Here is a 24,986-nt window from a genome sequence, read left to right as displayed (position 1 = left end):
GAAGGTGCTGAGCCTCGCCACCCGCACCACATCCCCGCCCCACAACATCGATGGGTGTTGAGAGCTCATTCAAAAATGATGTTGCTCTGAGGTCTTCTGAAATGAATGAAGCTGAGTATCTTAGTGGGTATCTTCGGCTGAAGAAGCGTTATATCGCGAACAGATGGAAAAGATTGGCAAGAAGAGAGTGACCGCAGCGCCAATGAATTTACCGCCGTGATACTGAACGCCGCGGCTAACGCCGAACAAGTGTTAGACGCGCAGTCAGGGTTCATGCATTCATGCACGGATGGCGCACCGCAGACATGTCATGTTCGCAGATAAACGCCACTATAAAGAGCAATCTTGCTGCACCGCCAGGTAATTAGAGGGGGTCTGCGTGCGAGCCACCAAGACGGCATTCTTATTTTGACCGAGTCTCAGCGGGAGTCCGCAGAGAAGTTTGAGACGCGAACCCGGGCGGTAGACCGGGCGACCCCTGCCCTTGGTGCGTCACTGGGTTCTAAGTAAAATGTCAGATGCGTGAATTGAGCGACGTGCCTCGCAATGCCATGGCTCCGCGACCGTACATTCGGTCTATGTAAGGTTCGCCGAGGTACACCGGCACCAAAGCCAGACACCAGAGCGTGAGCGACGAAGCTCCGAAGGCGGCACTGGCCGGAGAACAGCATTTACGACGGGTGTACGTTATGGTGAACCGCGCTCACTCTATGTTCATCGGGGTTAGCTGGAGTATACGACGGGGGTTCATGCGAGGACGGCACGCTACCGCCATACCAATTGTGAAGATGAATTCTTAGGCTCCTGTTGTACCGCGAGGAGGAGTGCACTGCCAAGCAGTTGCTATTGACCTTCGGTACCGCGCGGCACTTTTCTCGCACAAGTCGTGCGAGGTTTCAAGTGGTTTAGGACGTAACCTATGTATAACCGCCGGTGGGAAGTTGTGCAGGTCCGACGCCTGACGCGGACCTACGATGTGCTGCAACAAGGTCCGAGTCCAAACCACGTAAATTGAAGTGAACAGCTTACCTCCCGTGATACTAGCTCCGCGACAATGCCTCCGGGCTGTGTGAGTTAACGTTTGGGCGAGGAACCCGGGCACAGACACCGAAGGCACAGCTGGAGCCACGCGCTGCTTCCCGTCGCTCGGTGGTACCCGGACGCCAACACGCTCTGCACGGGGGTGGGATAGAGCCCGCTCGGCCGATGCCAGTGCACGGCAGATTCCTGCCGCTGCACGCTCGATGCACGCCCGTCCCTGCAAGCTACATTAGGTTGACTCGGACGTGGTACGTGCGGTAAAGGCGAGAACTTACGATAGCGTCAGAGGCCTGAAAATCGGCGCATGTGCTGGGTTCACCGCTGCGGCAGCAGACTACGGGTATGTGTCGAGGGCGCCGATGTCTGCTGTTGCATGTTGGCGTCATGAGCCGCGAGAGGATGCCGATGACCTGTTTCCCGGTAGATGGTGGCATGATTGGTATGACTCGTTCAACGCTCTTCTCGTAGCCAGCAAAAGCGAGCTCAATACGACATGCGCGCTCACCCGAACATGTAGACGAACATAGTCTCCGAGCCAGGGAAAACCACTCAGGGCCCCATTCGCCAGGTGCCATTGGCGGTCATAACGGACGCAATGATACTACATAGGAGGTTTGAGCACAGAGTCGTCGGCCCGAAGCTGCAAGTCCAGGACAGTCAGCACATAGTATACTTAGCAGCACCCTGTACGATACTAGGCTCACCGTACTCGTGTGAGCTGCTCAGTGGGCGTCGGCTCTCGGCTCTGCCCTGACGCCCCTGTCGACGTCGGCGGAGTAAACCGCTGGACGCGAAGAGCGGCGTTGTGGCCAATTCCCGATCAGGCATGTCAGGACCCCATCCGCCCGGTGCTTGGCGAGTCGTAGCACGCGGGGCCGGCGGCAAGTCTCAGTACGATATCTACCCTGCGTGCCTGTCTTGCGAACGTCCATGGAATTAAGAACGAAGAGAACGACGCGGTCGAGAATTCCACGATCGTGCAGGAACGACGTCGCGTTCTCCGGGACCGCCGCTCCCGGTCGGTTGGCGCGCGGTCCCGAGACGTGCCACGATCGCGACGCACGCTCCCGCGAGTGCGTACCTGCGTGCTGATTGGGAGCACGGCGGCGCGGTGGGTCTCCGTGGATCCCGGAGGCAGTCGTTCGCGAATAGTTCTGTGAAAGTAGGTATCAGCGTCGTATCAGGGAGAAATAAGACACGGCCTTTAGTGGAAGGAGTACCAGTCGATGGAATTCGCGGGCGACGACGTGGCTTTAACTTGCCAGCTGCGCAGACGATCGCGCACCGTGATTTCGCCGAGGGAAATCTGGGGTTGGAGAACAGATATAAGTCGGCGTCGATCTGGTGTTGACAATTTGAAGTGTGTATCTATCACGTCTGCGCGTCGCGTATCTCACTGTGGATCGTAAGATCATCTTTGGGCACTTTGTTCTGGACACCACGATAGTATGAGCATATACACGCCGCACACCAAACACGACGCGAGGAGGATATCTGACGCGTCGAATCGCGCGTGGAGCAGTTGTTTGTTTGGATTGTATCAAGACTATGACATGCGGCCGGGCACATGAGGGGATGCGAGAGGATGCGAGGTGGGCATAAGGTTATAGACAGCAAAGCAAGATCCGTGCAGTGTCCGTGCGAGAGGACAGCATGACGAGGGTGAGAGACGATGGTAACGATGATGGCGGTGGTGGTGATGGCGGGGAGAGACAAGGTGAGCAGGAGGCCCCGGGCCTCGACAAGACCAAGCGGGAGGGGGTAAGCAAGCAGCGAGAAGCATGTACAACGAAGGGCGACGAGAGCGAGGGGTAGAGTGGAGGCGATGGGTGTTGGAACGCGCAACGTGGAAAGTGAGGATCACAGCTATGGAGACGAGTTCTGCGGGAGAACGGCCATGCTCTTCCGCCGGAACTTCTTCGTGAGGTCCTTCGCCTTCGCCACCCACCCCGCCGCCGATAGCCTTCGCTCCTGGCTCGCCGGTGCCCCCGCGCCCTCCCCCGGCGCCGCCGTCCCCGGCATGCTCACCGTCGAGCGCCGCGACCGCAGCCCGTCCGCCTGCGCCGCATACACAAACGCCGTGCCGTTCGGCGTGTGCGGCGCGTCCAGCGAGTCCTCCTCCCCGTGCTCCGCCTCCGTCGTCGCCTCCTCGACCGACACCCCGATGAGCAGCCCGCTCGGCGTCGCGAGGATGTCGCGCGAGCGCGTGCGGGAGCGCGAGAGCCGGCGCGCGATGAGGCCGCCCATCGCCTTCCCGAGGCTGACGCGGCCCGCGATCGTCTCCATCTGCGTGACCTGCTCCTCGTCGCGCACGTCGTCCTGGCCGTCGTGCGAGGACGCGAAGGAGTCTGCGCTGCCCGCGTACTTTTGTGCCTGGTAGAACGCGCCGGTCTTGCCTGCGTTGATGATCACGGAGTTTGTGCGCGAGGGCAGTGCGCTGGGGGCCTCTGCGGTCTGTGTCGAGAGGTCCGTTGCCTGTGGGGGATACTGGCGTTAGAGCTGTTCGCTACGCATACATTGAAGATATTCGAGATGCCGACTTTGGAAGAGGTGTGTATGGACGCGTGCCTGGGGCTGTCAACGCGTCCGAATAGTGGCACCGGTACCGCGCGTCACCCCGAACGCGACGGAGGCGCGCGACAGCCATCAGGCGTTGCATGTGCTGCTGGCCAGCCACTGCGGTGCCTGGCGCAATGACAAGGAGACCCAGAACGAGGCACAGCAGATATCCCCACTCTTGCGCCGGTCAACACTTCAGGCACAGATGAACAGCGGGCTTGTCTATGAACTATGCACAGCGATAGACAGCGATGCCTCCAGCTCAAGTCGGAGAACACCCCATTTCTTGCACGAGCTGTTTTGGGGGACACGTCGATGAAACATGTATCGCAGAGGGATGGAGTGACCATGGCTGCACGAGCGGCTGTGGCAAGACGCCGTCGTCGACGTACGGGTAGGGCGTCCAACGCCCGCACGTCGCAGGCGTAGCTAAAGTGGGCAGCGGCCGTGACCAGCAGGACGAGGCCAGGGTAACAAAGCGCACCGTGCGCCTGGATATCTTCACCACCAGCAGTCTCGCCCGCCGAACATGTCCAGCGGAATACTTCGCCAGAGGGCCTGGCTTTCTGAGCCTCGCGCCACGCGTCATGTACGCGGACGACTTTCGTGGGGTACTCTACGCGCGTGGCGCGACTATGTCATAGCGAGGGAGGTGTGAAGCTCCAGCTGGGCGGCCGTACCTCCAACTACGGCACAGAGAGCTCATAGTAGGAATACACGGCCGTTTCGACGCGAGGGAGGCCGAGCAGAATGAAGACGAGGACGACACACACCTGACCGAACCGCGACACGGATATGCTCCCTCGTCTCCGGTCTCTCACGATGGAGACCATGGTGGGTGCGGCTGGCGGGATGGGTGACGCGACGCGGTCGTGCACGCTCTGTGGCGGGTCGGCGAGCTCGGGGCTCTCCTGCGCGCGTCGCTCGTTCTCCTCTTCGACCTTTGCGAAGATCTGGGTGGGGTCGCGTGTCACTGGGCGTGTACTTGGCGACGTGGCGTACGGCCGTACCTGCTCGATGAAGTCCGTGCGGGGGTCGAGGAGCGTCGGTGTGGCGCTCAGGCTGGGTTCTACTGCGGTCATGGTGACGGTAGGTGGCTGGTGGGCGACGGTCGCGGGCGTGACGGTCGATGTTCGGTGGTGGGTGATGCGTTCGGGGAGCAACGGTGGAGGAGGAAATCAAGAGAGGGCGAGGAAGAGAAGGGCGTGAGAGGTCATGTTGTTATAAACGGATGATTGATGTTCTCGAAGCGGGGGAAGCAGCATCAAGCGGCCAGACCGCTGCCCTGTAAGATCCAAGAAGAACGAGCAGAAGAGACGTCCCCCCGTCCACCGCCACGCGAGCATCGCCGCCCCCCGCCTCCGCCCCCTGTCTCCCTCCCGCCATCACCCTCCGTCGTTTCCACCCTCACCGCATCGCCGCACACGTCGCGCGCTCATACAGGCTCGTCCTTGTACTCCGTTTCAGGGACCCGCGAGCATATTCGGAAGACGCGCAGCCGCTGTGTATACACTGGGAACGACGGGCCCAGACGAACAGAAATCACGCCCGTTTCCGATGATCCTTCCCCGCGCCGTCCTGCCCTGCGCTAAGCCCGCGTCTTCCGAATTCGCCTCGCCGTGCGCAGACGTTCAGAATCACCCTCTCGCGCGAGAAGCCTAAACGCAATTAGCCCCGGCCTGCCCAACAGGGCGCGCCCGAATTCCAGGGGACCCGTTTCGCGCGCGGGGTCCGGACCAGAAATTCTGCCCGATCGCGGGGGCGCCACGCCTTTCCTTCTCGTCCCGAACCCACCTCTCACCCCGGTATTCTAGGCGGTCTGGGCCTACCACTTTGCTGGAGGTCGGGGAGAGATTGATACGGAAACATTGTATAAGACAGAGCCCCGGGGCAGTTGCGAACGTCGTGAAGAGCGTGTACATTCGAACGACGCGCCCAAATCCGTATACGCGTTGCGGAGATCGAAATAGGCTACCTCGGCATGCAATTGGACGCGGGCCACTCTCACCCTCACCCTCATCGCGTGTGACGACCGCCTCTCGTACTCTGCTCGCGCCCGCAGCGGATCCGAGCCCTGTCGCGAACGAATAACCAGAACAGCTAGCGTTTTTCTCACTGCCAGCTGGCCCGGTGACGATGGCGGTCCTCCCGTATCTGCCACACCTGCTGTACTCGACCGCGCTCACCTCGATCGCGATGCACCACCTCTTCCAGCGCAAGGCGTACGAGGCGGACCGCGCGCATGTCGCCGCGCAGCTATCTATTCTTACGGACCTGCGCGCGCGTCTCGGCGCAGGGGAGGTCATCGAGGAGCGCGAGCAAGACCGTCTATGGCGCCTGGCAAGAAGCCACGGCGTCTGGCGCGCGCGGGCCGAGGCCGAGGCACGCGCGAAGAGTAGGGAGGAGGGCGGCGCAGGGCGGGAGGAGATCGGGTGGAAGGAGGTCATGCTGGGGAAGCGGTTCGACGCGACGCGCACCGAAGAGCTGGACAGGAAGGACCTCGAGCGCGGTACGTGTTTTCAGTGCACGAGTTTGGGAGCAACTTGCTGATTATGCGCCCCGTGTGCAGTGCGCAAGGAGGTGGAGGATTCAGAACCCAGCTCATGACGATGTGACGACCTTGGCCTCCCACGCACGACAGTACAAGGCAACCGATCTACGTGCTTGATGCGGACGATGCATGGTGCCGAATTTGCGCCTCCCCTTCAGCGCACCACGAGGCTGGGGCGTACGTGAGACTTCTGAGGGTTCGCCGTCCGTGCCCCCGCGCCAGTTCGGTAGCTGGGATTCCGAGGTGGTTCGAAAGGGGGACACCTGCACCAGGTTAGAGCGGCATTACTACGGGGTGCAAAGATTTTAGTATCTGCGAACTATCTGCGAGCTCAAGTTCCCGATTCTGTGAGTGCCTCAGGTCAGTCCCAGATCGCTTGTTCGACCGAGCCCCAATACCCTATACTGACTGTGATTTCACAGTACATACACCTTGCCCATTCATACTAGAAATCCCCATGTTGTGTGCACCCGTACATTACAAACGATGAACGAATCTGCTAAGCAGCTGAGCAAGAATGACTATCAAGGCCGTGCGTCCCCGAACGTTGGTTCGCCGATCGCCCTACATACACCTGCAGCAGAGAATTCCCCTTCCCCGCAGCCGCAGCCGCTTCCTGAAAGACACCAACAGCAACTCATTTCACAGAACTAGGATTGTCCGACTTCGTGCAATGTCCGAAAAGGGTCCCAAGCGCAGTTACAATTCGCGCGAAACTCTCGCAAGCGGCGTGGTGGATCTGGAAGACGCATGTTCGTCATCTTCCCTGCGCTCCAAAGCCGCAGTAATCTTGTATCGCATCCCATAGGGGTTGCCAGGCGACGCGGCCACCGGGTGGGTCCATGCGCGGTTTTTGCGTTCGACATATTGCTGACGAGCTTATGCCGCCAGCATCCAGGGAACAGGCGGGATCCTGCGTGCAACCTTCGTTCAGTGAGCCGCGCGGATTTCGCGGCCTGGCGATCTGGAATTGCATTTTGACTAATGTGAGTGCGCAGTACCTGTGGGCTCAGGGTCTCGTAAGCACAGTTCCCCGAGCAGGTGCGGAGGACGCGATGCGTGTACCGCGGCTTGATGCCCGCATACGCGCTGAAGGTGAGTGTGTGTACGCACGGAAATCCACCCTGAACAATCGACCTATGGGCCGCTGGCGTCATAGCCTACAATATCTGCAGATATCGGCAACCAGCTGGATCTGCGATCGAATCTCCATCTTGCAGGTTGCATCCCACGACGCTTGCGGAATCGGCCACCACGCGTCTACCAGTCGGTGAGATACATACGCTCTTCACAACTTTCCCCACTGGAGCCCTGACAATCTTCGCAATTGGACTAACGACCGGCTGGTGTATGCCTCCCCGCGCACTCGTTCCCCTCGTAGGGAGAGTGAACATCCACGAACACGAGGCGAAGGTGAAGATTCCTGCCAACTACTGTATCCAAATACGGCCACGGCGAGGTCGTTTCAAGCCCCTGTTGGACTATCCATTCCGCGGCTGCTCGCCCTACATGCTACTTGCGTTATCGGGCTCTCCAAACCTGGGAGGTGAGTAGACTTCCTAAACTGTTTACATGATCACTCACCCTACTCATCAAGAACGAAACGTTTCAACCGCATGCGCAAACTCTTCAAACGGCTTCCCCTTTCACCTGCTTTCCTGCTTGCCTTGATGAGCGATGCATTATGCACGCGGCAAATGGCATCGAGGTTGCGCGGAGGCTAAATATAGCCGAACGTCTCGTCCTCCATGTGATTGTTGGCGTCGACGCATTTCGTCGCAGCTCCTTACTTACCGCAAACCATGCAGAACTCTGTCAGTGTATAGGTCAAGCCGATCCACATCATGTGGACAAAACAACATTGTGGGCCCATCGACGATGCCATACCGGCTTGAAAAACCTCCGACAGCTTAGTGCGTCTACTGTCATTCATAGAGCATCGTTGAGCGCAATATGCGCAGGACGTAGACAGTCGCCGACTGTGTCCGGGTGTCCTGGCCAGGAGAAGTAGTCGCAGACCCCGTCATCCATAGCTGGTAAGCGTGGCCGCTGCCCTCCGCTCAATACCGCTGAGAAGCCTGTTGTAGGGGAGCTTCGTCGCCTACGGCCGGGTGCCCGGTCTTCGAACCGGTCTTCGGGCAAACTTAAAAGGGCCGAGATACGTTCGCGGAGTCGGTGCGACTACACCGTAAGGCGTGTATGTTCACCAGCTCGCATAAATGCCAACCCAGGAGGGCCGGTAACACACCCGCACCAGGGCCAGCGTCTTGCATGCACGCCAAACCTCTCCGCATACTCCTCGCGACTCGTCGGATATGAAGTACAAGACCCCGGCCGCCGGCACGCTGAACCCATCTAGCACGGAGAAGCCGTCCACCACACGCATTCATATCCGTGCCAGATCGCCGCAAGATTCGACGGGGGCGCGGCGGTGCAGATCACGACTTGGAAGGAACCTGAACGCGGATATGGGCGTCCATTCTGCGAAACTGACATCGCGGCAGTGCGCAATCCTCTCACGGGCTCCGGCGTCGTGTTTCATGGCGATACCCCTTCCCCTTTGACAGTTCCGTCTGGTTTGGGGAGGACAAATAGGCGTGTGCGCGGCCGTGAGGGTAAATCTGGGCCGCGGGATCTGTTGGGTGCGACTTGTGGCGTCGCGTTGGCCATTCAGTCGCGTGTTAGGGAGCAGTGCCCGGTGTGATGCGCGCGTTATGCCCTTGAAGCTGTGGCCGGGATTTGCTCGTACCTGGTCGGCTCAGAGTGTTCGACTTGCCTCGTGGTGCGTTGTGTTGCGTATAAGTATGCACGTCGATGGCACTCGGGTTCTCTCACCACCTCTGCCTCCAGCCGCATTCACAGCGACTTCCACACAAGTCTACTACTAGCTTCCGAGCCCAGCTACCGCTTCTCCAAACCACCTACACCCACTACATCCATGGCGTCTACCATGTCCCCGCTCATCCAGAGTTCCGCCGCCCTCCCCCAAACCAACACTCCCGTCCCCTCATCATCAACTGGCGCGCGCCGGTCTTCCCTCCGCCGCGCCATTCAAGTTGTCATTCCCTCCGTTCAGGCAATGGCACGTGCCGCGACACCCGTCACTCCCGGCCATGGACATTCCCTCATCGTCGCTCCCTCGCCCGCCGCGCGTCTGAGCACCCTCGACACGCCGACGCACGGCCACGGCGACTTTGTCGTCCCCTCCTCGCACGACTCCCCATTGACGCCGACGCTCCCCCGCATGTCTGCTCGCGCAACGCGGAGGAGCGGATTGTTCTCCGCCTCGAGCGCGACCGACGCGGATGTGCAGATGCACTCTCTCGTCGAGACAGCGCACGCAGGGTTGATGACGCCGCCGATGGAGGACGAGGAGCTTTCGCACACTGAGGACGAAGACGAGCACTCCACGAGTGCGGAGAGCTCCGTGGCGGGGTCTGCTGTTGACGACTCCGACGAAGACGCTCCTTGATTCTGAACCGCTTGAGCCGCGGTGGCGGCTGCAGTGCGACTCCGACTGGCAGCATTTTTCGATGGGCATCAGCAGATGGTTCCCTCACTTATTCTATCATTATTTCCCATTCTTCACTGCACATACTATTCTCCTCGCCTGTATCGTATTTACGTTATTGCTCGTCCTATTTCTTCTATATCGTATGGGTCCGCATATTATGATGCTAGGGCACTATGTATAATCTCGCCCTGTACCTTTACAACGTATCGAAATCACCCTATATTTCAAATCCAAGTGTTTAGGAGTGCACGGGAGTAATCTGGCACGGCAACCCTCATCTAAAGGGACTGAGTCTCCGCAAAGCAAGCGCAACTGTACTTGGGTTATAATTCGAGTTCTGAGCGCCTCCCGGCCGGCGTTAGCCGAGGCGTTCGGTATCACGTCGGCGGCGGTCCCTCTCCTCCTGTTCTCTTCCATCTACATGTGCTCGCACTAGAACGCCCAACCAGCGTATAAATACTCATGTGCTAGCTGTCATAGACTTGCATCTTCGGGCCGACGGGTCTTCGCTCCAGCCTCCTACCACAGCGGCGTCCGTTATGACCGCGAATGGCACCTGGAGAATGGGCCCGGGGTGAGTGGCTTTAAATGACGCGGTGACTATGTGCATCTACTGATAGCGCGCCTGTAGTGTTCAGTTCGATTTCTCTGGCTAAGAGAGGAACGAACGGACCATATCAATCGTGCCACCATCTACCAGGAAACCGGATACTTATCCTCTCGTGGTCCATGACGCCAACATGTAACGGCAGACATTGACACCACATACCCGGACGGCTGAGCCTGCTGCCTGCTGTTGCACCGTCACGCCCAGCGCATGCGCCCACTGATGCTCAAGACTGACACTGTCGTGAGTTCTCGCCTTTGGTACCGCGCGTAGTATCATGTCAAACGCAACCTAATCCAACCCTCAGGGGCGGCTGTGCATCGAGCGCGGCTCACCACATCGATAAGTGCAGCGACAGGAAACTGCCGTGCACAGGCCTCCGCCGAGAGAGCTATATCGCACCCGCGTTGCGTGCGCATGCAGAGTGTGTTGGCGTCCGGGAACCACCGAGCGACGGGAAGTAGCGCGCGGCTCCGGCGGTGCCTTAGGTGTTTGTGCTGGGATTCCTAGCGCAAACTCACACAGCAAGGAGGCGCTGTCGCGGACCCAGTATCGCGGGAGGTACGATCTTCACTTCCTGTTTACGTGGTTTGGACTCGGACCATGCATTGTAGCCGGTCGTATGTCCGCGTCAGGCATTGGACCCGCGCAAATTCCCACCGGCGGTTACGCGTTACGTCCTAAACCAACTTGGAGCCTCACACTACTTGTGCGAGAAAAATGCCGCGCGGTACCGAAAGTCAAGAACATGGACTCGGCAGTGCACACTGCCCACGCAACAAGATCAGCCTGACAATCCATCTTCACAATTGGTATGGCGGTAGCGTGCTGTCCTCGCATGAACCTCCGTCGTATACTCCATCTAACGCCGATGAACATAGACGGAGCGCGGTTCACCATAACGTACGCCGGTCGTCAACGCTGTTCTCCGGCCAGTGCCGTCTTCGGAGCTTCGGAGCTCACAGGCGGGCGTCCGGCTTTGGTTTCGGCGTTCCTCAGTGAACCCTACGCAGACCGAACGTGCTCCTGCGGAGCCATCGCGCCGAGAGAACTCTGGGACGCATCAAGGGCAGGAGCAGCCCCTTTTCCCGCCGGTGTTCGCGTCTCAACCTTTGCTGCGGCCTCCCATCGTCCCGGGGGCTCGCAGGTAGGCGCCCTCTGATTGCCTGGAGGTGCAGCCTGGTCCCCTCATGCAGCGAATACGTCTATCTGCGAGCATGACACGTCTGCGGTGCGCCATCTTGCGCATTCCGCTCACGAATCCTGACTGAGCGAGCGTCTATTTGATAGCGCTGTTGTCCAGCGTTAGCCGAGGCGTTCAGTATCGCCACGGCAGTGGCCACTCTCTTCTTATTCTCTTCCATCTGCCAATGGAGTTCGCGACTCATGCGCGTATGTGCAGAGGCTGTACACAGACTGCATTGGACATAGCCTTCAGGAACCCCGAAGGGCACGGCAGGTGAGTTTGTATGCGCACGGTGTTCGTCAACCTCCCTTTAACGGAATTCGAACGTTGTTCACGGAGGTGCAGTCACATATATCTTGACAGTTCATAACACTGCGGGTGAAGCCACTTGTCGATGGCCGCCCTTCCAGGCACCAGGTGCGTTGTTGAGCAGCTGCGGTCCTGCACAGCAAGAGCGAGAGTATACCTCACTGAGTTCGTAGAACGTCTTGACGCTATGGGGCGGGAATGTGGTGTAGACGGCGAGTATCTACACCTTCTTTCCGTCTGGCGGTCATGCGGTTGTACTTGGACTCGACGCTCCCCGCAATCCTAGTATTTGCACATCCTGGCCGGACAAACAGTCTGGTCAGATCAAAAGGCTGGGGGTCGCGTCCCGTTCGCCTTGACGGTTGCAATTTCTATCCAAGCTTCATCAGTCATATCGCCGCCCCGATTTAAGGATGAAAGCCAGGAAAGGGAGTCGCAACTCCCTGTCCAGATATTCAGAGTCGGTTGAGGCGTCCGCTCTGCTCCATTCGGCCACGCCACCGAGAAGCACGCACGCGAATGTAATGATTTTGGTCCCGGACGGCGGCAGTCCGGTGTGATGCCGGTGCTCCGCGGCCAACCTTAAGAAAGCCCGAGGGGCTTTCGCGGGGAGCTACTTGACTACGGCGAGGTATGTCTTCTGTTGTGCACACATCACACCCAGCACCGGAGTTGACCAATTCCCGACCTCAGGCCTTCGGGGATTGTATCGAACGAAGTCCAGCGTCTTGGGCCCGTCAGCCTTTGGGATGCCATCACAGCTCGTTGACTGTGAGCGGGGGTTCCAGCCCGCACGAATGCATGACCGAATATCCATCCACGGTTCAAGAAGAAACTGCAAGTGAGGCGAATACGTGCGCGTCAGGATCGCAAGGCGATAGCGCGCCATCCCCTTAGCCGGTGCGTCGTTCTGACATATCGCTAATGGGCGATTTTCTCTACTTTTGCGGCTCTGGCGGGTTGAGGAGCGAGCGGATATACTCTCCCCCACCGCCGCCAGATGTAATGCGAGCGGCGGAGTAAATTTGGCCATCTAGTTGTGATTGGGGATGCATCAGTTGTCGGCATTATGGCCGCCGCGCATGTCTGTGACACTTGACGTTGTGGCTGGCGATGTACGTTCATATCGACGGTTCCTGCTACAATCAGAGTATAGAGTTCACACTGGTGCTGCGGGCGCGCGCCGCTGCGTTGCGTATAAGTAGGGGTGTAGCTGCCAACCTTGCCAGCTCACCAACTCACCAACTCACCAACTCACCTACTCCTGCCCCCGGTCGCCTTTCAAACAACCTGAAAAATACTCATACCCATCGTCTTAGTCGACCAAAATACCATCTCACCGAGATGTCGACCATTGCCATGCCCGTTCACTCTCCGACGTCGACCGCCTTTACCACCCTCCACTCCTCGCCCACCTCAGATGACGAGCACAACCACGAGACCATCTCTGCAGGTGGAATACACGCCATCATCCCCTCCGCGCAAACCCTCTCGTGCCTCGCTCTCTCTACCGCCAACCCCGCTCCCGAGAACACCACTGTCACCCGGCTCGCTCGCACGGGCAGCTTCGTTGGTATACAGGCAAAATTTTCGCCCAATTCGCCCATCCACGGCCACGCGCTGTTCAAGCTCCCGTCTCCAATTCACCTCCTCGCGACGTCTCGTGCGCGGACGTTAGCCCGGGTGAAGACTCTGCCCCCCGTCACAGGCGCCGCTGGCGCGCACGTACCTGTCCCGGTTCGCCGAGCTGAGACTATCGCCGCCGCGGGGATCATGACGCCCTTGGAGGAAGACGAGGAGGAGCACGACGAGCCTGAGCAGGAGGATGTCGGAGACATGAAGGACTCGCCGGCGGAGGCCGCGACGGACAACTCGGACGAGGATATTCCTCCGCTCCACTTGGCTTAAAAACGCACTGGGGAGCATGTGCAGTTGGCGGGGGCGGCGTATCAGTGGAGATGGGCCGTGACACCGTGCTATACCCTATAGAAATCCTGGGGTCAAAACGAATCCACTGGTACCGGTACCTCAGCCCTTCTTAATGATGTCTGTAATTTGCATGTATTTATGATTGTATCAGGGCCATTCAGTAGCATTTATTTACAAGAAATATCAGGTTAGCGCAAGGATCTTGCACTGTTTTAGATTTAGTTTAGTGATACTTACTCTCCAAGGTGACTAGCGCTGACCTGTCGGCGGTTGCCGAGGCGTTCAGTATCATAATTTCGTATGCCATCGACGTTTACTTCGTACCACAACTTGCGCTACAGTTAATAGAAACTGTAGTCCTAATACTACTCTATCTACTTTCAGTGTCACCATTTCGGAGCCAATACAGCTCATTCCTCCGCCAGCTTAGCGAGGGATCTGGTTCCGCAGGTTTGTGTCATGCCGTCGCGGAGCATCAAGTGGCACATCGCGCAGACGAATGGAAAGCAGTTCGTCACAGATGGCTTCTACGCTATGATGGACGCTAACACCAGCCAGAAATACTGGCTTGGGGGGCGAATCACAGTGACAGTGCCTTACCGGAACCCGCGAGCGCAGCCTGCGACGCTTTTGACGCCTAGTATGGACAATCGCGCGGCGCGATTCGGCGAGCTACAAAAAGTGAGTCCCTAGCACCCATCGTCTAGCCAGCTATTCTAAATGATATAACTCTTCGCCACAGGCCCTCTGAAGCACATTGGCACCCGTGGATAGCAGATGCGCTAAACAATCTCGGGCGACATAGATGACGGCTACTTCGTGCTCCGAGGACCTGGCGACTACGTACAACAGCAGTCTAGCTCGCGTAGAGCTCCTTGTGATACGGGGTACCCTCGACGGACTGCGATAGTTCAAGCCCCGTATCTCCGCAGCTCGCTGTCACCGGCCACGAACAATCCGGTCTTCACACAGCGGGAAGTCTGATAGTAGGCGACTCGCTGTACGCTCCACGTCCAACAGCGCTGCGCATGTTGCCAATCCCGACGTAACTCAGTCTGAGGCTGCTGTTGTTCATTCCCGGGCATATGGCCCATTTTTCACATTGACACTCTCGTAAGTCCTACCCGCGCGTTTGTGTCGGCCATGGAAAGGGTGTGTTCTCGCTGACGCAAATTAACGCAGATCGAGCGCGATTCGCCCTAGTTCGCCGTTGTGTCTGCGGGTGATAACTTAAGTTGCACGTTCTCCGGTGCTTGCTTCTGAGCTTTGTCGCTCTCGACGGGCGTTCGGTCTTCGTGCCGGTGTTTCTCAGCGAAACTCAAATAGCCCGAAGGCACAATCGCGGAGTCATTGCACTGCAAGGTACGCCCCTCACTTCACGTGTATAGCACTGCACCGAGGGAAACTAAGGCCACATCAAGGGGAAAAGCCGCCCGGTTTCCTCCCGGCGTTCGCGCCTCAAACGTTTCTTCACCTTCCACCGTGACTCGTCCGAGTGTAAAACAAGAACAGCGTTCCGACCGCCGACGCACAAAGCGCTTCCAACAGTCTGGCCCACGACGGCGTCATAAACATGCCGATCTGTCGCAGATCTCGACGTAGCGCGAGTGCATCTGCCTGGCGGGCGTCCATCTGCGAATGTGGCATGTCGGCAGTGCGCCATCCGCTCACGAACCTTGGTAGCGCGTCTACCGGGAACGTCCCTTCCTTCAGGTTCCAAGTTTGTGCCAGGGCCAGAACGAGAGCGCACGCCAAGCACGAGTCCCGGACTTTGGGACCAGTCGAACGCGAGACTCCTGGCTTCGTGTCCGCCATGTTGGTTTGTTTCAGATAGCGCCAGGCAATGCCACCCAGCGTTTGGGGCGTCAAAGGTCATCTGGGAACCTCTGGAGGGCGATAGCTGATACTTCGCGTGGTCGAATTACTCAAGGGGCCTCGCAGTGCATCGCGACGCGTATAAGTACGGAACATCGACGACGGCCAACTTTACTGAACACCTCTGCCTCCAGCCGCATCCACAGCGACTCGTACATACTCCCAGTTTCTCTGCATCCCGCCTGCACACCATCCGTCCAACATGTCGACTATCCCCGCGCTCGCTCAGCGATCAGCTTCTATCCCGCAAACATACACCCCCTTTCCCTCCTCGTCCACCGCGCCTGCACACCGCACGCGCGGTATCCACGTCATCATCCCTTCCACGCAGTCGGCCGCGCGCGCCGTCACGCCCACCACCACACCCGTTCACGGGCACTCCTTGAGCTCGGCCGCGTCGTCGCCCCACGCGCTCTACAAAGTCCTTGACACGCCCGTGACCCCCACGCACGGACACGGCGACTTTGTGGTCTCTTCTTCATACCACTCCGCCCCGACGACGCCAACACAGGCGCGCATGTCTGCGCGCACGAGGCGGAGGAACAGCTTGCTCTCGGTCTCGAGTGCTATGGAGGCCGATGTCGACGCGCCCTCTCCCGCGGCTGGAGACCTGATGATGTCGCCCATGGAGGAAGAGGATGCGGAGCACGAGCACGAAGGGCTCCACGGCGATGAAAACGACGACGAGCACGAAAGCGAGGGCGCTACTGGCGCGGAGAGCAAGGGCACGGGGTCTTCGGTGGACGAGTTGCACATGGATGCACCTGTACTGACTGCTGCTTGAGTCTCCAAGTCCTCGAGTCGTTCTTGGAGGTCAATGGACTCTCTGACCTATTCTTACTTTACTTTTTGTCGAAAACACGCAGTATCGTGTTGAGAATAGCTACCATACCACCGACTTACTTATTCCTAGAACTGTACCCATTTCCTCATAATTGTACGCCCACCTAGCTCCGCATAATCTTACAATTGCTTGCCCTGAACGCTGGCTCATAGTGGCATCGGCTTAAATACGATAGAGCTTCATCGCAGTTCATTGAAAGCACTATACTGGGATTGTAGCGAGACATTGTACAAGCCTGAGATATGTGAGTGCAAATCAAAGCGGATGCCGTCGATATTACACATATCAGGGCTTTCGTTTTACACAGCTACTAGAGGAAGAGGGAAATATTGGTCACTCAGACTGTAGCAGTGGTGATCGTCAACGGCGGTAGAAGTCAGAGTGAGTGGGTGACCTCGAGATTCTTGGAGGGGAGAATGAATAGTCGCGACGAGACCTTCCCCGCGGTGGAATAACGTCTTCCTCGGGGGCAGGATGTCTGCCCTGTGGAATCAGCCGAATATCCGACACCGACACCCCGGCCACCCCAGCAGCGTCCGCCCCGGGCCCGTGCGCAAGCTCCCTCCCGGCCTGCATCGCCGCGAGCAGCAGACGCAGCTCGCCCTCGCGTTCTTCCAGGTTTACGTGCGGCCCCCTCGGCACCACTGCGTGTCGTGCGTCCGCAACGCCCAGGCTGGGGAAGAGCCTGCTGAGCGCATGCGCGTAGTCGAGCAGCGGCACCCCGACGTCCAGTCTGGACACACCGAAGTGGCGCAAAGCGTGCCCGAGGAAAGGCACGCTGGCGATGTCGGGGAGCGCATCGAGGTCGATGGAGGGCACGACGAGCCGCTCGAGGCGCGGATGCCGCTCGGCGAACGCAGCGAGCGTCTTCACCGTCGGGTGGGTGTGCGGAACCTCCTTCGGGCCAGCACCGTGGCCGACCCGCCCGTACCATATCGTATTGCTGCGTTCGCAGCTCCGAACCTCAAACTTGACAAGCTCCGGCCATGCGTCCTCGAGTGCGCGTAGGTGCGCGTCGGAGAGGTGGAAGCCCGCATTATCGAACGCAAACTTGAGGCTGCGCAAGCCTGGAAATGCGCGCAGCGGCGCGAGCAACTCGCCGCGCTCGGGGAAGTGGTACACCTCAGTGTTCGGCGGCACTGTGAGCTTCATGCGGAGGCGGCGGAGAGAGGGCGGGAGGGTGGCGTAAAGGTCGTTAAGGCTTCCTCTGGCCCTTGCAGTATGGCTCTCCCCTTGGCCGACGTTCGGGACGTCCACCGTCAGGGCCTCTAAGCTGGGAGGAGTTGTGGCGGTAAGGAAGTTGGTGACATCGTCGAGGGATCCAGAGAGCGAGAGGTCGCGCAAGCGCAAAAAGCCCGCTGTCCGATCGGATGTGACCACGTACGGAACCTGCTTTACCGACAATTTGAGGACCTGGAGATTCGGGATCGTTACGAGCGATTTGATGATGGTGGCGGTTACTGTGGTCTGGTGTACGACGTGGAGGGATTGCAGGTGTGTCAGAGTCCAGAACGGGATCGACTCTGGCAGGTTGCTACGCGAATTGGACACGGCCTGATCGTCGAGGAAGAGAGTTCGAAGTGAACTCAACATAGGCCGAGATGCTTGGGCGACCATACGAATGGCCGACGCCTCCGCCGCTTTGTCGACTTTCAGCTCGAGATGTTTGATCGTTGGCGAAAATAGCGTCGTGTAGCATAAAGCAGATGAATCGATGGTGAGCCCTGTTAGTCGCTCTAGATGAGGCAGGAGCGGGTCGTGAGGGCACAGACGTGTCAAGGTGATCCATACTATCGCATGAACACGTTGGATCTCTCCAAGGTGCAGTTCGCGCACTCGGATCGCGTATCCTTGGAACTTTGCCCATTCTACGTCCGTTATGACGTCTCCGAACATCTGTATTCATGTTCATGCTGTCAATATTGTGCAGTTGGCGTCAGTTGAGTAAACTGGATAGTACTGACACTTGTCTCCCTGTCGTAGGCATTAAGAACGAATAGCACGTATCGGAAGTCGTCGACATATCGCCACAACGCGTCGAGCGCTTGGCTTGAAATCGAGCGAGAGACCATCGCAAGTGTGGCGAGGGTTCTCTGACATTCTCTTCGTCCTTCATTTGGGGCTGTAGATTGTCCATGTGGGAAGCTGTTAGGTAGGGGACCTGGGGAGAGTTGCTCAAGGATTGCGGCCACAATTCTAGGGTCCTGGAATATCTTTGCTTCCGCGGTAGGTCCCATTGTCGATATTTGGACTGAGGATCGATGGCGATAATTTGTTCACAAAAACAGATGGACGCTTTTGTGTGAGTAAATATTGTTTTCCTGGTACTAGAGCATAGTATAACAAGGTAATGGGAGCAGTAGAGCGAGGAGTGGATGGGAGGAGGTAGAAACGAATGCGACCGAATGCGCGTTCCCAATCGACGCCTCGGCAAGCGCCGGAGGATGAGCGCTAGCGCTCGTGCGCTCATGCGTGTGGCACGGCCGACGTCTTCCGCTTTCACCACGGGATGCGAGGCCCTCCAATATTTGCAGATAAGTATATTAAAAATTGAAGTGCGTGCAAGTGCCACCAGGGCCGTAATCATTACTGAAAGAAAAGATCCACGATACTACGAGAGGTAGTATCAGGTATTCAGAAAGACTAGCATTACTTACTGAGAATTTCAAGTTAGCCCCAGGAACGACTGCACGCAACTAAGTAGTAACGGTGAGACCTCCCTGTCAGCGTACAGCCAGTACTCAGCGAGTCAGCGTGATGTCAAAGGAAAGGATCGGGTTATGAATCACGACCCGGCGAGATACCTCAGCCCGAATCGGAAGAGGAGTGGTTGTGACTGAGCATCGACCGGTAGATCGCCAGGGGAGAGGTGCGCGACTACGCAATGCACAAGCGTGGAGGACGCGAATAGCACTTCTGTTGCGGCGACCATCTTGGTTCCTGTCGGAGTGTTCAAACTGTGATTTTATGCGAATCACTGACACACGACACCAATGAGAGGTCCGTTGTATACTGGGTGTTGTGAGACCGTGAACGTACCTATGGGCAAGTCTTCGAGATAACGCCAGGGTGGCTCCTAACTGCACGAATCTGTGTAGATAGCGTGTTGCAAGAGGCTGCGACCGGTAGCAATAAAGTGCTCGTGGGCGCCCGGATGTGAGCACATCATGGTGGCACGAGCTCGAGGTTGATTATCTTGATATTTGTGCGCATGATTCTTCGCCGCTTTGCGGGATCGTAGCCCATTGAATTGTCTTGAACAAAGGAGACTGGCCGCTGGTTGTGTTCGCGAGAGCCGCATGTTCCGCGGCTCGACTGGACATGATGGACAAGGATGAGATGGTCGTAGGTGAATAGGCGCTCACTGAGCATCTCCTTGTTTCCTACCGTCACCGCGTTCTCCTGGAAGACGAGAAGCTCTTGTGATTTCGCTCGCCGCGCTATGGGAATATCCCGTCATACCGACCAAACATGACAGAGGTACATTATACTGTTCTCGCTGCAACTGGGGCACACGTAGTACAGTGAGTCGAGCTCAGCTGGCAGCGGCGCATTGATGAAAACCCATCACTCATTATCTATATGCAGCCCAGTTTAATCCCACGCGAAGTCTCGTTATACATTCGATCTGCCAGCACTCGGAGGCGGCACAGCTCCAACGATGATGGAATTTGAAGATTCGCTCAGCTCATGTTGCAACAGCGCTGTGCTCGCGCTTCCTGATAAGGTCTTGGGGAGTCCGTGGAAAACGGCCAAGGAACAGCACAACAAACAGCTGCAAGGGATCATCGACGCCCTTCGTAGATCCACGGAGCTTTCTCCCATCTCTTGATCGCAGGCTCAACGTTGACTATCGGCAGTGCAGATGTCGACATGCGCTGATAAGTGCTGCCGAGATGCCCACGAGAACGACATCATTGACATGGCGGCGATGCGTCAAAGAAACCCTGCCAACATGTAGATGTACATTGCACAGTGATGCTTCGCTGAATGTTTGCGCCCATGTGGCTCTCGAGGTTCGCTGACCGTCGGTCGCCACTTCGCGTGGCTGGTCGTGTCCGCAGGGACTCAGGTTAACGACCAAGACGTCTGTCCATCGTTCTACTCACAGGCACGCTTGATCCCCCATTGGAAATATGGAAGCCGTGCTGCAGGCTATGCCAACACTTACGAGATAGTAGGGCGACTACATGGTGAGCCCTCTATTTAATCCTCTCGCCGAGAACTGACCTGAGTGCAGTGACCTCCCATAGCCAAAGACGCTGCAGTGCAGCGCATCCTCCCCGCCTACGCCCCTCATTTGTCTTTCAGCGCCACGCATATCCTAAACCCTTCAATTCTTCTTGTCTGTTATAATGGTTACCGTCGCTGGTCACGGTCTCTCCGCCCTCGGCGTTCTTCGTCTTACTAGTGACGCTGTGTCTTCCCACACCGAAGACATCAGCGACACCTCTTCCCCCGGCGGCACACTCAGCCCACTGGCCACGCAAGTTGTTCTCAGCATTCAAGGGTCTGGGTCCAACCACACACCTCCGACCACGCCTACGTCGTCGCTTCATGGACACGGCCATCACCCAATCCACATCCTTATCCCTTCCACTCACGCTCATCATCCCGAGACACGCACATTCACGCTCACACACGGACATGGGCTCATAGCCCTCCCACATCAAAAGTCGTCGAGCAGCTCTCCCCCCACGCCGACGCTTCCCCGGGCGTCCGCGCGCACGTTGCGCAAGAGCGGCCTATTCACCAGCGCGGCCGACTGGGAGGACGAACCTGCGCCGGGCAGTGCGACGGGCGAGGATCCGTTTTTCGACGTCGCTCGTGATGGGCTGATGCTGTCAGTCACGGACTCGCCCGAGGAGCAGTCGGGCGGCGAGCGGGACTACTTCGACGGCACGGGTGGGGCAGAGGGGGCGGATGCCACGCACCATCTCGCCGAAGATGGTGGCGTAGAGCTTGGGGGCTCGCGGTCGTCGTCATCGTCTTTCGAGGAGCGCCATTGAACGTCAGTGGTAGTCCACGAGCCAGCAAGCGGACGCAGATCAACAATCCCCGAATTTTATTGTTGACCAGGGACGTCCACCTATTTTTATCGAATGTACTGTGTATTATCATGTAGTCCACACACTATTTATGCTCCTCTTCTAGTTGTACAACCAACCCACTTCTATGTATATTTATCGCAACGAGCACACTAGACACTGGTCCATATTCACTTTGGCAGAAAAAGACGGTACAGAAAGTTGATATACGCTGGTAAGGAAACGGGCCCGACCTGTCCTACTCCCGACTATTATTCGTATACACACAGTCAGCGCATTTCCGTGACATGCGTAGGTCTTTTTGGAATGTGGAATGTCGATTTTTCAATGCCTAGCCACTGGTTCAAGTTCATACAAGGGAGATTCATAGTACCGGCCACGGCCACCGGGGTTAAAGTCATGGTTGGACTCGACGCGTACGTCCGAGCGGACGGAAGACTGGTCCTTCCTTGATGTATCTTTCGCGCGAAGATCCTCAGGAATCGGAATGTCGCCTGTGTACCCGCCGAGCATCGCCGCGCGCATCCGATGCAGACCGACGCGCCCAGCTTGCAAACCAAGGAGCATGAGCATGAGTTGTACCTCGTCCGCAGCGCCCGGCGTGTTCGAAGAGTCCCCATCGGGATCGACGCCGCTCGTGGCCGCGGTGCTCTCTACCTCCGTCAGGTCGAGACGGGGGAACAGCAAGTCAAACATGAGTGCGCAATCGAGCAGGGGCGTGCCACGGGAGATGTCACCTACGCCGAGGTGGCGGAGCTCGTGGTCGAGAATGGGCACGGAGTCAAGATGTGGGACGGCGCCGGGCTGGAGATTGAGCGCTGGGATGATGAGGCGCTTGAGGTATGGGTGGGTGTGCGCGAAGGAGGCGAGAGTCGAGAGGGTCGGCGGTGGACCGATTTCCTGAGGAGGCGCACGGCCATGCCTGGGTGGAGAGTAACAGCGATCATAGTATTCACCATAAATGGGATCTTTGGCAGGGCTTGGTTTCGGAAATTCGAATTCGACAAGTTCTGGCCATACGTTGCGAAAGGATGACAAGATGCCGTCAGGGAGGACGGATTTTGTGGCGTAGGGGAAGGCGAATGTGATCTCGCGTAGACATCCAAAAGGCCTCAACGGTTCCAACAGCTCGGTGGCGTACCAGGTGAGTGCGTTGGGAAGAGGAGCGGTGAATGAGGCAGAGAAGCGACGGAGACTTTTGGGAATTCTCGCGAGCAGCTTTCCTAGCATAATATCTTGTGAAGTCGGAGGGTTGTCCGAAACGCGGAACTCCAGAGATTCCAATAAGGGAGGAGCGGCCGTGTTGAGGAACCACCCTATATCCGTGAGCTTTCCCGTAAGCGTGAGCTCCAGCAAGCTCGTAAATCCTCCTAAAGGCTCATCCTCCACGACAGCCGGTGCTTTCTTCACGTTCAGTTCAAGGATCTGAAGGTTATGGAATCGCGCGAGAGACCGGAGCATCTCGTTCTCGAGGATTATCCGCTGCGTGACTTTCAAGGTGTGTAGCTGGGAGAGTGACCAGAACGGTATTGCCGATGGCCTCCCTAGCTCCTGGTTATGGCGGATGTGGAGTCGTCGGACGGAGGAGAGAAGACGTCGGACTGCTGGGAGGACCATGCGCACCGTTCCCTCATCAACGCTTTCATCAGTGTTCAAGTGCAGCTCCTGTATCGTCGACGATAGGAGATCCGTGTAGCAGAGTCCGATGGAGTCAATGGCATAGCCGACAAGACATTCCAGACGAGGGAGGAGGGCACCGTCCAGACAACGACGAGTCAGGATCGTCCACACGCTGGCATGGACGAGGCTGACGTCGCCAATGCACAGAACTCGCACGCGCGATGCGTACTGCTTGAACCGCGCCCAGTCTTCGTCGGTGATGACGTCGCGGAACACCTGCATCATGGTGAGCATATGAATCCAGAGGTAGGATGGTGGCGGCTGACCCGGGTGCGTTTATCATATGACGGTATCACGGCCAAGACATGACAGAACTCGTCCGCATGCCGCCACAAGGCATCGAGTGAAGGAGCGGAGACGGCACGGCAGACCAGTGCTAGCCGCGCAAGAGCCTGTTGGCGGTCGTGACGTCGCTTCGCACAAGATAATTCCGCCGGAGTTGGCGCGCCCTCATACTTGTGGCTGCGGAAGGACCCAGGATCCAGTCGAGCCAACACGCCAGCCGTCACTTTCGGAGTGAGCAGTGCTCGTGCCGCCAACGATTCCATGGCTGGATCTGTGCAAATCGCTGCTGTTAGATGTGGTCAGTCGAGAGATCTCGGAAGTGTAGACACGAGTAATGCTCACCGTCCGCTAGAGATGTTGGTGGAGGGGAAGGGCAGGTTGTGATCGATTGACTGTTATGGTGGACCGCAAGTCGGTACCGTGGGGGATCGGAGTCGTAGTACTAGCCGCGCGTACATAACAACATGTGCACAACGAACACGAGGCGATTAAAAGGTCCGAGCAACATGTCATCGGGGCTTGCGCGTAGTCGTGGCCTCGATGTCGATTCCCCACCAGCTTCCAAGTCAGTGCACGCATGGGCTGTTCATCATATACGAACAGCGCCGAACACCGTTGTGAGCTGCAGTGTGCTCAGTAACCTCAGTTATGATGCATGCCTACAATTGTTGTCACCACCGGGGCGCTGAGTTGGGCGCAATTTCCTGGAAGCCCGTAGGGCTCGGAGCGATGATATCGCCTCTCACCGATGGGTGCATCTAGAAGCACACAAACAATCAAATTGAACCGAAGAAGGGTACTCATACCGTACGCTACCAAGCGAGGCGCATCGCACAAATCTCGGGGGAACGTCCACTCGTGAAGCTGTGCACAGAATACAATAGGAACTCAATGAACACGATCTGGAGTGGGCGTATCTCACCTGAGACCCCTAGCTGCAGGGGCTGTAGTTCGGAGAGTCGTGATGGCGCGAGGGTACGGTGTCCCATCAGCGCCCAGTACACCATGGGCGCTGTACCGCCATGTTCACGCATCAATTCCCCGGACCTCCGTTAGTAGTTGAAATGAGGCGAAGATCAAGAGACCTGTACCTACGTGTTGTTACTCTTGAGACGAACATTCACAAGATGGAGCTCATCTGTAAACCATGACAATAGAAACCACGTACAACCCAAGCGGATGTTTAGCGCGTTGCTTGACGAACATGCTGTTACGGCGCGCCCAGGGTTGCTGATTTGACCATTGCGATGCCGTTCTCCAGCGGTAGCCCGAACTCGAGATCTCCAGCGAAGACAGTGCGTCCCAGAGTCAAGACAACGGCGGTGCTGGTCTTGAGCACCATACTGATTATGAGCAAGCATCATCGACCAAGGCAACATCGCGGCAGTGCGCCGAGCTCCAGTTCCCTTTGATGCATCGTTTCATTGCTGATACTAGGCAGGGGTATTCAGCAAGATCCAGATCGCTGCACACGCGAGGCGATCTCGGAGGTGGTTGTTCTGTCGTGCTCCGATTCCGTCGCGTTTCATCACGCGGTGTCCGGCGCCACGAGCGCGAC

The 24,986-nt window shown here is 57.7% G+C and overlaps 9 protein-coding genes across 9 annotated transcripts; 6 read left to right on the top strand and 3 right to left on the bottom strand.

Moving 5' to 3' along the window:
* Nucleotides 1-2,573: 2,573 nt before the first annotated feature.
* TRAVEDRAFT_74349 (uncharacterized protein) lies at nucleotides 2,574-4,682 on the bottom strand (the record flags this gene model as incomplete). Its single annotated transcript, XM_008044815.1, has 3 exons — nucleotides 2,574-3,516; nucleotides 3,993-4,233; nucleotides 4,291-4,682. The coding sequence occupies 3 exons, from the start codon at nucleotides 4,680-4,682 to the stop codon at nucleotides 2,908-2,910; spliced, it is 1,242 nt and encodes a 413-aa protein (XP_008043006.1). The 3' UTR covers nucleotides 2,574-2,907.
* A 772-nt stretch (nucleotides 4,683-5,454) lies between these two features.
* On the top strand, nucleotides 5,455-6,608 carry TRAVEDRAFT_154021 (uncharacterized protein). Its single transcript, XM_008044814.1, has 3 exons — nucleotides 5,455-6,109; nucleotides 6,170-6,511; nucleotides 6,574-6,608. Exons 1-2 carry the CDS (start codon nucleotides 5,737-5,739, stop codon nucleotides 6,205-6,207), a joined length of 411 nt encoding a protein of 136 aa, XP_008043005.1. The 5' UTR covers nucleotides 5,455-5,736; the 3' UTR covers nucleotides 6,208-6,511; nucleotides 6,574-6,608.
* A 2,493-nt stretch (nucleotides 6,609-9,101) lies between these two features.
* TRAVEDRAFT_74347 (uncharacterized protein) lies at nucleotides 9,102-9,881 on the top strand (the record flags this gene model as incomplete). The annotated part of the gene is made up of 1 exon (XM_008044813.1): nucleotides 9,102-9,881. One exon carries the CDS (start codon nucleotides 9,102-9,104, stop codon nucleotides 9,621-9,623), a length of 522 nt encoding a protein of 173 aa, XP_008043004.1. The 3' UTR covers nucleotides 9,624-9,881.
* A 3,230-nt stretch (nucleotides 9,882-13,111) lies between these two features.
* Nucleotides 13,112-13,675, top strand: TRAVEDRAFT_23284 (uncharacterized protein; the record flags this gene model as incomplete). Its single annotated transcript, XM_008044360.1, has 1 exon — nucleotides 13,112-13,675. The coding sequence occupies one exon, from the start codon at nucleotides 13,112-13,114 to the stop codon at nucleotides 13,673-13,675; it is 564 nt and encodes a 187-aa protein (XP_008042551.1).
* A 480-nt stretch (nucleotides 13,676-14,155) lies between these two features.
* Nucleotides 14,156-14,447, top strand: TRAVEDRAFT_51792 (uncharacterized protein; the record flags this gene model as incomplete). Its single annotated transcript, XM_008044552.1, has 2 exons — nucleotides 14,156-14,377; nucleotides 14,439-14,447. 2 exons carry the CDS (start codon nucleotides 14,156-14,158, stop codon nucleotides 14,445-14,447), a joined length of 231 nt encoding a protein of 76 aa, XP_008042743.1.
* Nucleotides 14,448-15,773: 1,326 nt separating this feature from the next.
* On the top strand, nucleotides 15,774-16,355 carry TRAVEDRAFT_51791 (uncharacterized protein; the record flags this gene model as incomplete). The annotated part of the gene is made up of 1 exon (XM_008044551.1): nucleotides 15,774-16,355. The coding sequence occupies one exon, from the start codon at nucleotides 15,774-15,776 to the stop codon at nucleotides 16,353-16,355; it is 582 nt and encodes a 193-aa protein (XP_008042742.1).
* A 273-nt stretch (nucleotides 16,356-16,628) lies between these two features.
* Nucleotides 16,629-18,773, bottom strand: TRAVEDRAFT_66692 (uncharacterized protein). Its single transcript, XM_008044812.1, has 2 exons — nucleotides 18,380-18,773; nucleotides 16,629-18,311 (listed from the first exon to the last, which is right to left on the bottom strand). Exons 1-2 carry the CDS (start codon nucleotides 18,650-18,652, stop codon nucleotides 16,776-16,778), a joined length of 1,809 nt encoding a protein of 602 aa, XP_008043003.1. The 5' UTR covers nucleotides 18,653-18,773; the 3' UTR covers nucleotides 16,629-16,775.
* A 1,997-nt stretch (nucleotides 18,774-20,770) lies between these two features.
* On the top strand, nucleotides 20,771-21,424 carry TRAVEDRAFT_51789 (uncharacterized protein; the record flags this gene model as incomplete). The annotated part of the gene is made up of 1 exon (XM_008044550.1): nucleotides 20,771-21,424. One exon carries the CDS (start codon nucleotides 20,771-20,773, stop codon nucleotides 21,422-21,424), a length of 654 nt encoding a protein of 217 aa, XP_008042741.1.
* A 361-nt stretch (nucleotides 21,425-21,785) lies between these two features.
* On the bottom strand, nucleotides 21,786-23,368 carry TRAVEDRAFT_74345 (uncharacterized protein; the record flags this gene model as incomplete). Its single annotated transcript, XM_008044811.1, has 1 exon — nucleotides 21,786-23,368. One exon carries the CDS (start codon nucleotides 23,366-23,368, stop codon nucleotides 21,788-21,790), a length of 1,581 nt encoding a protein of 526 aa, XP_008043002.1.
* Between the last annotated feature and the right edge of the window lie 1,618 nt (nucleotides 23,369-24,986).

This window comes from Trametes versicolor (genome assembly GCF_000271585.1).
Source record: "Trametes versicolor FP-101664 SS1 unplaced genomic scaffold TRAVEscaffold_11, whole genome shotgun sequence".
In the NCBI taxonomy this organism is placed as follows: Eukaryota; Fungi; Basidiomycota; class Agaricomycetes; order Polyporales; family Polyporaceae; genus Trametes; species Trametes versicolor.
Note: the sequence above shows the minus strand (reverse complement) of the source record. Positions and strands in the feature narration are given on the sequence as shown.

Coding starts and splice junctions, on each gene's coding strand:
- TRAVEDRAFT_154021 (XM_008044814.1), top strand. CDS start 5,737: ATGGCGGTCCTCCCGTATCTGCCACACCTGCTGTACTCGACCGCGCTC. Junction 6,110..6,169: donor CAGGAAGGACCTCGAGCGCG/GTACGTGTTTTC, acceptor CCCCGTGTGCAG/TGCGCAAGGAGGTGGAGGAT.
- TRAVEDRAFT_66692 (XM_008044812.1), bottom strand. CDS start 18,652: ATGGGACCTACCGCGGAAGCAAAGATATTCCAGGACCCTAGAATTGTG. Junction 18,312..18,379: donor CCTACGACAGGGAGACAAGT/GTCAGTACTATC, acceptor ACATGAATACAG/ATGTTCGGAGACGTCATAAC.